At 42.3% G+C, this 10,415-nt stretch overlaps 1 protein-coding gene across 1 annotated transcript in view; it reads right to left on the bottom strand.

Moving 5' to 3' along the window:
* Positions 1 to 852: 852 nt before the first annotated feature.
* Positions 853 to 10,415, bottom strand: part of LOC132333282 (thrombospondin type-1 domain-containing protein 4-like) — a 111,221-nt gene continuing 101,658 nt past the window's right edge. Inside the window, exon 6 of the mRNA XM_059858223.1 lies at positions 853 to 986. Coding sequence (XP_059714206.1) covers positions 984 to 986 — 3 coding nt within the window. The 3' untranslated portion in view covers positions 853 to 983. The remainder of the gene's footprint in view (positions 987 to 10,415) is intronic.

The raw sequence follows: 10,415 nt of genomic DNA, 5'->3' as shown, positions 1-10,415 counted from the left end.
TGCAGAGGACAAGGCTGTATTCATCAGAGATTTCCCCTGGCAAACCAACTATTTAAACTGAACTTGACCTTTCACTATTTGAGTTCATGAGTCACATCTGAGCCACTTCTGCAGCTCTTGCCAACACATATAGGAAACATCAGCCAAGCATCAAATGCCCCACGCTAGGAATTTATTTCTTTCACTAACCTCCCTTGAAAGATTACAAACTTTTTCTAAACACTGTAACATTTTGTTTAAAATTGCTACCATCTTGCAAAAAGTGTATTTATTCATCGCAAATGGAATCTACACAGCAGATGGCAAAAAGTCAACACAGCAGCTCTTTCTGAACCCTTGAAATGTAACCACTCAATTGTTTTCTAAGAGAACATCACTGCTGAGTAAAAGGAGAGCCAGTAAGACCTGAGGCAAACATGGCCCAATCAGAAAAGTTTGACTACAAGCAGCTATAAAGCAATCAAAAGAAACCATTCTGTTGCAGACTCTGAAAAATATCTCCACTCTAAAACTGAATCAAAAAAAGATATTGTAATTCTTTCTTATTTAAGCTTTCAATCTTTTTGCTCTGGTTCTTTCTAAAAACCTCTTCTGTAGAAAGTAAAATACCTTGAAAAAGCTCATTGGCAGATACCTTAACTGGGGCTAAAACACCTCCTGAATCCATCCTTTCAGCACTCCTTAGTTTGTTCTCAGTAAATACAAATGTTAGTTAAGAAATCCCCCAATCCGCAATAATAAAAGCTAATGTTGTTCACATCTACTTTAATACAAATAAAATTTAAGAAAAAGAGGCAAGCTGAAGCCAGCACTGCGCAGGTCTGGGCAGCTGGGGCAGCCGTGCCTTACCTTGCACTGCCCTGCCACGCAGATGGCTGTCCCGTTGGGGTCGCAGGGCGTGCCGTCGATCACCGTCTCCGCCTGGCGCACGTAGAAGCGGTAGCCGATGGCCCGGCAGTTCAGCTCGCACTTCTGACTCCCCTTCACTGTGGACACAAGGCAAGGCCCCGTTACAAAGAGCACAGCAGAGATTGGAAAAGGAAAAGCTCCTTAAACGAGCAGTAAGGTCTGAGGGGAAGAAACAAATATGCAAACAATGCATTTTAAGTGACCACATCAAATGAATGGTGATTAAAAATCCAACCCTAAGGAAAGCATTCCAACACACCTTATCCCACTGTAAACAGTACCTCAGTTGTTAAGGACTGAGACTTCCCTAAATGACCACGAGTACTTTTAGTTCCTTAAAAACATTGCCCAGTTCATCTTCTTAAAGCAAAGTTGACATGTTATGGCATTTCATAACTCCTGAGTGTCAGAAAAATTACAGCATCATCAGAAGGATGTGCATCAAATCAGGCTCACTTACAGTCCCCAGTCTGTTCAGGTCCGTTAGGCATACAAACATTCAGCACTGAGAAACATGTTAAACAAGACAGATGCACATTTTTTAAAATTCTCTTGTTTTTTCTCTTCATTTTTACAACTCAATTCTTACATTCTATTCCACTAAATTTAATTTTCGAAAATGGATAAAATGCATTATCATTCAAAACCCTGTGATTTCTGCTGACATGCAAATACCAATAGGAAATCAGTCCACTGAACTCTGGCTGAGATGAACACAGAAGACAAGAAGAAAGACATGTTATCTTCCCCTGTGAAAATCTGTTCCTTGAGCAGATACAGTCTAACACTCCCCAAATCTCATGCCATCAGGTTTGTTAACACATTTCTGTAGCCTTTCTGTTGCAAATCATCTGTCAGGTGAGAGTTGCTCTCAGCTTATTACCAATTTGCTAACTGACAACAGTATCTTCAGCTTCCTTCCAACCCAGTAGAGCTGATACTCAGTGGCAGTGAGGTCCAAACAGAAATCCTTTTTTATGACAAAACTTCCATCACTGCCACAATAATGAACTAAAATTCCTCTCACTTCATAGAGCTTCAGCTCATCCCCTATACTGAAACTGAAACTTACTATTTAATCAAGGTGTCAAAGGAGATTCTATGCGTCCTTGTTTAATGCTAAAACATTGCATTCACAAGATTTTCTACTTGACTTCAGCGTATTTTTGAATCTTTAGCTAAGAAATAACAAAAAGCCAAAACAAAAGCAATCAATTCAATTATATATTAAACAACAGTTTTCTGCAGAAGTATTAAAATTTCAGCTCAACTTAAGTTACCCCCTGTGCAGACATAGGATTAATGCAGACCAATTCTGTATCTTACATTTTGCCTCACACAGCTGAACTCATTTAATTGCCACTCGTATACATCATGTATTGTGTCTGGCAATCTTCTGATGAAACCCACAAAAACATCTACTCATTTTCAGAAAGGTCAAAGATCTATTTACTGAATTTGGGTTTTTTGCAGAAGCCATGCCATGTTCAACTAGGTCATTCATCCATTGGCTACCTTTTCTTTAGATTCACTAGCTTATGATTCCAATGACTTCATTTAGTTATTAAAAAAACCCAAACAATCCAAACCCCCACCCAAAAAAAAAAAAAAAAAAAAAACCAAACCAAAACCAAAACCAAACCAAAACAGTAAAATCCCAAACTGAGGTATTTCCTGCAGTTCTATCTCCAAGTGTAACAGTCAGGTCTAATGATAAACTGAGCTTTATTCTTAGCGGCTTCATCACTTCACACATAACTATATTCAGAATTCTCAAATAAATATAACCCAGTTTCAGTGATTCATTACAGTTTAAGGCAACTTGTCCTTTTCTCTGTCTGAAAGTGTCCTGTTTTCATAACATGCAAAGCTAGCAATCAAGCAGCACCTCTGAAGAGTACATTTCTTATCTTTCCATTCTCTAAAATCAAGTCAAACAAGCCATTTAGGGTTTCTGAAATGTCCTTATCTTCTGTGTTTGTTCCCTTAAGTTCAGTATCCTGAAGCCTCACATTCCCATATTCTTCCTCTCACCATCTCCCCCATAGTTTTGATACTTTAAAATATTTATTCTTTAAATTATTAGCTGGCCTTCTAGATCCCAGTGAAAGTTCTGTGCTACTTGGAGATGAAAAAATATCTGCTGGAGCATGCTATTTTTTCCTGGATCTCTCTCATCCCTCACTTCTGCAGTGATAGGTCAGCTTACTGCATTGCTAATGCAGCACAGTAACAACCCCAAGCAGGCTGAGATTACTTACTCTGTAAAAATGTAATTCCCATTTCATTATTTCTGTGCTTCATTCTTTCTCATCAGGAACTGTTCCCACTCATGCAAAAAGAAGTATTAGAACAGTCACTGTCTCTGACCACAAAAAAACAAATCAGGCCTTAACAACAAACATACCCTATAACCCTCTGGCCTTCAATATTCAGATTCCTTTGATAAGCATGTGTAAGGCACTGCCTTGATCAGGCATAACCAAGCACACCATCTAAAGACAACATTCCCAAATGTGAATGATCTGAAAAAAACTTGTCTACAAAGAGCAGAATCTGTTAACTGAATTGCCCCTGCTGAATGGCAGGCATTTCCCATAAGGATTTTATGTAAGCATTATGTATTATTGTGTAAGATGCAGAAATTGCAGCAGAACAAACATATTTTATAAAGAATTCCTATGTAGAATAAGACATCACACTAGTAAAATACCCTCCCTTACCCTGTGTTCTGCCTCAACTCTTGAGGTTTTACAGTTTAGGTGGAAGGTCGAGCTGCACTACTGGCTTGGCAACTGGACATAAAATGTCAATTAAACAAAGAGCTGTGAGGTGACTGATTCCACACAGGCCACATTTTTGACTCCCATGTCAGCTGATCCCACACTTCACAAAAGGATCTATCTTCCCAACTTCTGGGCAGCAAGACACATTTCCACAAAAAAACCCTCAGCTCTTTTGAAGTGTGGCACAGTTTCTAGGACAGTTAATTATACAGGTACTGTTTAACATGTCCTCCTAGTGTATTTGGTTTTTATTCCCGAGCTCACCTTAGCAAAACCAAGTTCTTGTGCAAAGTCTCACCTTACCCTCTCTTTATTAAACAGCGAACTTGGATGAAATTTAATGTTGCCACATAGGTTCTGCCAGACATATTCATTATTGATTTAACTGAAGGAGGTGCCTTTAGTGAACAATCCTGGTAACATGTAACATTTGGATTTCATTTTACAGACCGAAAAAGTATCTAAATAAAAAAACCCATTACTTTCCTTAAAACATCCTTACCAAACTAGCTTAAAGTACCTCAGGGACGTCCTGGTCTTCTCCAAACTGCAAGACTCGGGAGTTGGTTTTTTTCCAAGTCCTCTGTTGAAACTTACCTTCCACCTTTCCTTATGAGGAATAAGAGCCAGGCATGCTAAGGCAGGACCACAGCACAGTTCTACTGCCTTCCATGCCCCCAGTAAGAACAGCAAGACCTCACATCTTACAAACTGCACAGCACGCAGCACACACTGCAGTGAAAACCTTCTACCTTCTCCTAAGATCGATTTTACTGATCAAACTTAAATGACAAATATCAACACATTTCATTGCAGATTTCGGTGCAGCAGAGGTTTGAGGAGAAAAATTCAACTGTCAAACATATCCACACATTTTTAAAGGGCAAAAGAGTAATTTATGTGTTATCACACTACAGCCAGTGGCTGGAGTTCAAACTGTGTCTCCAGCAACATTTCCGGCTGAGGCCTCTCCTCGGGCCCTGGAGAGGGGACGGCAGCCGCATGCCCGCTGGGAAGCACGAGTGAGCAAGGGAGAAGTGTTCTCCACTGGGATTCACAGGCTACAGCCAAAGATCAATCCCGATCTTTTAATCACACGACAGGGAAAGCAAGCACTGGCGTATCCGAGCCCACGACACGCTCCGGGCCCAGGACGGTGTCCCCGCGATGAGGCGAGGCCGGCCCGCCCCGGGCACCTCAGGGCGAGAGCAGCGCCGGGCACGGGCCAAACGCGGCGTGGTCCGAGGGAGAAACTCCCGGGAGAGAGAAAACAACCTAAAACTCCCTCCAACTTAACACGCTCGTTCTTCTCTTGTTCTCGCCCCGGGCCCAGCCGCTCCCGGGCAGCGCAGCCGGCTCCCAGCAGGTTCAGCCCTGAGGGAGCCGATGGACCCAGCGGGGGCCGGCCGCTGCCGTCCCTCAGCCGCTGCCCTCCCTCAGCCGCTGCCTGGCGCGCCGGGCCAATCAGCCCCTCTGTGCGCCCGCCCCTCTGTGAAATTTCACCCTCATCCCACGCCCTTTCGTTACATGAAAGTGTTAGAAATTAAAGTCCTCACAAAACACCCTGCCCAAATCTAGAAACCGTGTAGGTTTTCTAGAACCCAAATGTAGAACAAAGCAGGAAGTCACCCCTTCGGAAACATTCCTACTTGTAGGAGTTTGTGAATAGACCTGTAGCATTTCATCAAGAAAGAGCATTTTCAAATCTTAGCGCTGTGCTGAGGCGGTATGCCATGCTGAGGGGTATGCCATGCTGAACGACCCTGGAGCGGCACGGTGGGATGCACAGTCCCCCAGCTCCAGCCACCTTCCCAGGGCTGGACAGGGCTGGCACAGCCCACAGCCGGTACTGTAGCAGGCGCAGGGCCGGCTACGGCTCCTGGAGGGATGTTTAGAGATAGGTATTTGCTGAGTCATAGGAATTGAACCAGGAGTCCTCACTCTGGTCCTCCAGGCCTGCTTATCTCTCTGTGACCCCATAGGCTAGTTTCCCTAACCCTTACAATTGGTCAGTTTTCAATCCTCCCTAACCCTATAAAAGAGGCTGTCTTGGCTCATTTCTTTAGAAGAGCAGCTTCAAGGCTCTTCGCGAGACCCTCAGAATAAACCATCGTGGAACCCTTGGCCGCCTTCTCCTCTCTCCTTCGTCTGCCTTCCAGAAGCCACGGCCAGCCACAGCCCCTACGAGCAAGCTAAGAGCTGAAATCATAAAAGAGCTGATTTTCACTAAGAGCTGACAATCACTAAGCTTGCTAGGGGTCACGGCTGTGCCGCAGTCTGGCCTAGGGCACCCCAGCCTCCAGAGGGCTGAGGTACCCGGCCTTGAGACTGCTTACCCTACGAGGGATCAGCTATCCGGCTAAGAAGCTAGCCCCGGTGGCTTCATTTTTATTTTACACGGTACCAGAGCTCGTCACCAGGGCTGGACAGCCGGTGAACCACACACACTCCACCTTCCCTCAGCATTGCACAGCCCCCGTGTCCCACACTCCAGCCAGGCTTTCTGCCTCCTGACCCTCCACCTGAGCAACACAGAGTGTGTGGGAGAGCATTCGTACTTCATGTCAGCTCTTCCCCTCCTTCAGCTTCCTCTTCCAACATGTTCAGGAAGCCCCTGCCCAAGGAAAGGCTGTGGGGAGCCATGTGGGCACGGTGGATGAGGAGGCCAGGCTGTGACTGAGCTGCTCCACAGACAGCTCGAAGAGATACAGAGAGAGCTCAGCAGGCAGCCCGCCAGTACACGGAACTGCAATCTAATGATATTCTTAGGGGAAAAGAAGTCAGAAGAAAAAGCATTCCGACCACAATACCTTTGATAAATAATATATTCAGTTGTTCAAAGGGAAATTAAAAACAGCCACAGACCAAAAAAACCCCAGGAAATAATACCCAAATCAAATAAGAATGGAGCTATCAGTAAACTAAATGACACTGTACACTGACTGTCCTTAAAGAATGTACCGAGTTCTTCCTTTCTGTCTCAGCTCCGAGGACTTGAAGCTGCTTGGAGCACGTACTGCCTCTCACAGCACGCACATTAATTCTGCCACAGATAACGCTGGCTGAAGGTGCAATCAGAATAAATGATACCATAAAGGAATTTCACTTTCCTCATGCCATGAGGTAGGGACTGGAATGTACAAAACCTCCTTGGTGGTTCCTTAGTCCAAATCTTAATTTAATGTGAGATCCAGACTCACATTAAATGTTGTTATCTACATAGCAGTTGTAGTTCTCCACAGAACATTACAGAATGCTTTTACCATTTGTCAGTTTTTGTAAGTTTGCCTAAACATCTAAAAATAGTTAATAACAAACTGTGCAATTTGAGAAACGTGCCTCAAGGGTGCCCACACAGAAGTGGCATGCACACTCTTGGCAAGCAAATATCACAATCATGTTAATACTACATTACGGGATTAAGCAAATTTAAATTAGGCTTCATTCTGTGTGCAAACTGCCTTGTAAAGTCAACTTCAGTGCTTCTCCATAACAAGCCAAGATACACTCATCCACGATGTGTCAGAAGCAATCGTTCCAGGAACAAGTTGTCTCTGAATAGCTCAGTTCTTTTCAGGGCTCAGCTTGCCATGGGCTGTAATACAGTATTTACTCATGATAAAAGCAATGAATCTGCTTTACAGGAAGTGTAATGAAGCATAGCAGACACTGGAAAAACTTTTAAGAGATGTGCTTATGTCAATCCATGTAAGATCTCCTTTAGTTAAAGCTTATCAATGCTGAGATTGGGTGGGATTTCAGCAATAGATGTGCAGTGACCAGCACTGTTCCCTGGGAGGATGCCCCATTCCTGAAGTGTTAAAGGTAAGGATGGGCTCTGAACAACCTGGTCTAGTGAAAGGAGACCCTGCTCACAGGGGGGTTGGAACTACATGATCTTTAAGGCCCATTAAAGATTTTCTTTTCATACAGGAAGTGCTTCAAGACACATGCACATACAGGGAAACAAAGACAGGTCCAGTACAGGACAGCAGAATTCTGGTCCTTTCACACCCTGCTGTGGTTGTAAACTGGCAGCTCCATTGTAGAGTCCACACTAGGCCAGTAACAGCTAAATGTGACAATTCCACACAGATCCAGCAGTGATCCCCTGTGGAGCTTGGGGTGGATGGCAAGTGTTGGTTTATTACCAAACACAGGCAACCCAGTTTACACAGCTTCCTATACAAAGAAGGAAAATGCATATGGAACACACCACATCCTCTACAAAAGCCTTCAAGAAAGCAGAGAGCTACTCTTTGTAAGGTTTCCCTGTTTAGGCTAATAGACTATGTGGGCTTAGTTACCAGACTGTAGTATGAGCTCAGGCTTTGCACTTTAGGAGACTCTAAGGTCCATGACAGAAAAGTGATCCCAAATTAGGCTGGTTTTCCACTGATGGACAGTTACAAGTTTTTGAGGTGGTCAGAGGAATAATGCTTTTCACAGCAGTTATCATACGCCAGATTTCTAAATAACAATATGCAAACATTTTCCAGGAAATAATTATCATGTAACTACGTTTGGGCTCTCCAAAAGAAATAGTAATGTGATGTGGTCTGTTTTATTTGAGTCTCTTTTGATACTTTGTCCTTATTAGGCTTGGGAACATCTCTTGACAATAACCAGAAAGGGTCATGTTTATTTTTTTTCTTTGTCCCTTTCAGTTTTGTTAACTTCTTATAAAGTTTTATTACTCTGGTTCAGATTTTTTTTCTAAAAACATTTTCCATTCTTCATTCCAGTGATGGAAGAACATTGCCCCCCCCTTTTTTTTTCCTACTTCCAATTTTCATTTTGTCATGTAATAAAGATGTTTATTACTTCACCTCGTCTCAACAATTTAATATATATTTGAAATACTGTCTGAACTGGGGTTTTGATATTAAGTGAAAAAAAAAAAAAAAGTCAAACTTTTATAATGAACCTGCTTATACATTTTAACAAGCATGGAGCCCAAAAGGAAGATACCATCCCAACAAATTACTCACCTTTACCTCTTTACCTGAATGTACCACTTTTTTTTCTGCTCCTCAGTGAACAGAATATTTCTGAAAGGCCACGATGTTCCATGAACTTGTCTTCACAATTAATGTTTAAGGCAATAATAAATTTGCAAACGTTGTCATTTACTTCAATTTCCCTGGTATCTCCATTCCTTCCAAACCCCTCTGTCATTAAAAAACTATTAATAATATCTTACAGATTTACTGTCATGCATTAAAAATAACTGGAAAGTTATTTAATGAAATTAAAAGTTATTATTCAATGAAATTAAAATAAACCAACTAGAAACAAGTAATTCATAAAACCACATGCATATGAGTCTCTCTGGCTCAGTTGGATGTGTGAAAACCAGCAAAAGATTTAAGTTTGATGTGCTTCTATGAAATTTCAGTGCAGCAAAGCACTCAGCTGAGTGGCTCACATGGCACCTGACCAGTAACTACTGCTGGCTTCAGTACAGCTGCCACAAGTGAAATGTTTAACAGAGGCTCCTGGCCAGCACCCCTTTAAATGACATAACCAGGTAATGTAGTTTCTTCCACGGACCTCAGTTTTTACTGGGTTACATCTGGAACTCCTTTCTGAATTTGAAGGGGTAAAAAACCCAACTCCTGAAAATGTCTTTTTTCGCATCAGCCTTTCATGTGTCTGCAGTCACAATCCAGAGACAACCATTTGTCAGCCAGTGGCCACTGGATGTCTCCACTGGCCTATGCAAACAGATCAAAGCTCTCCATCAGTGAAAGCTCTCTTAAAAGGCATTTATCTGGTTTACAAGCCATCACTTACACTTTCCAGAGTTCACAGCAGCCACACAGAGCTGCCCTCTCTGGCCCTCAGCACAGGCTGGGCATGGCAGCTTCAGTGGACTGCACTTCTGGTGAGGTTTCTCAGAGCAGCCCCCAGAGTTTTGATCAGAATTATTAAGATGTGGCTAGGTAAGTAGAAGAAAACCAAATAGCAATTGCTTGAGCTCAAAACTTTTTGTTTCTGTTTATATCCAGAGATAGATAAAAGTGTGTCAATAAAACCCTCATAAGACAATATCACAAGATGAACTATTAGGATTTCATGAAAGATGCCTTTTCTTGCAGTGGTATTATACAGAATTTATTAAAATAAAATTAAAATATTTAGGAAACATACTATTATAGACAAAACTGCAGAGGACAAATAATACAACTAGTCTAAACAAACTCATTTTCTGGCCAGATTTATATATTTATTTATCCTGGCAATAATCAGAGAAGTAAACCTGCTACATGCAGCACAACTTCTCATCTGGAAAAATACCAAACCGTGCTCCATCCCCTGAAGAGCTGACCACTTCCTGAGGGACACTGAGAGCTATCATTCCCAACTGCTCTTAGCTTGGGATGTTCTGGAAGGAACTTGATACAGCTTTCTGTCTGTCTTTACAATTGGAAAGAACTGACTAGTTCTGTTTGTCTGTATTAGAATCTTACTGGCCTCTGGAATCTCAGCTTGCATCCAGATCTGTAATTTGAAATGTGATTTTATCTCCATCAGTACACTAGCAGCCCCAAAAACTTGGAACGTCAAATAATGTTAAATTATATAAATCAGTATTTTGGCAACTTTAGTGAATACACCTTCAAATCCTGCCTTCAGACTTCCCATAGCCAGCTTGGTCAGTTTTATTCAAATCAGTTCTGCTGCTGGAGGACTTCATGTCACGCTTCAGAATAAGTG

This window comes from Haemorhous mexicanus, chromosome 13, assembly GCF_027477595.1.
Source record: "Haemorhous mexicanus isolate bHaeMex1 chromosome 13, bHaeMex1.pri, whole genome shotgun sequence".
Taxonomy (NCBI): domain Eukaryota; kingdom Metazoa; phylum Chordata; class Aves; order Passeriformes; family Fringillidae; genus Haemorhous; species Haemorhous mexicanus.
Note: the sequence above shows the minus strand (reverse complement) of the source record. Positions and strands in the feature narration are given on the sequence as shown.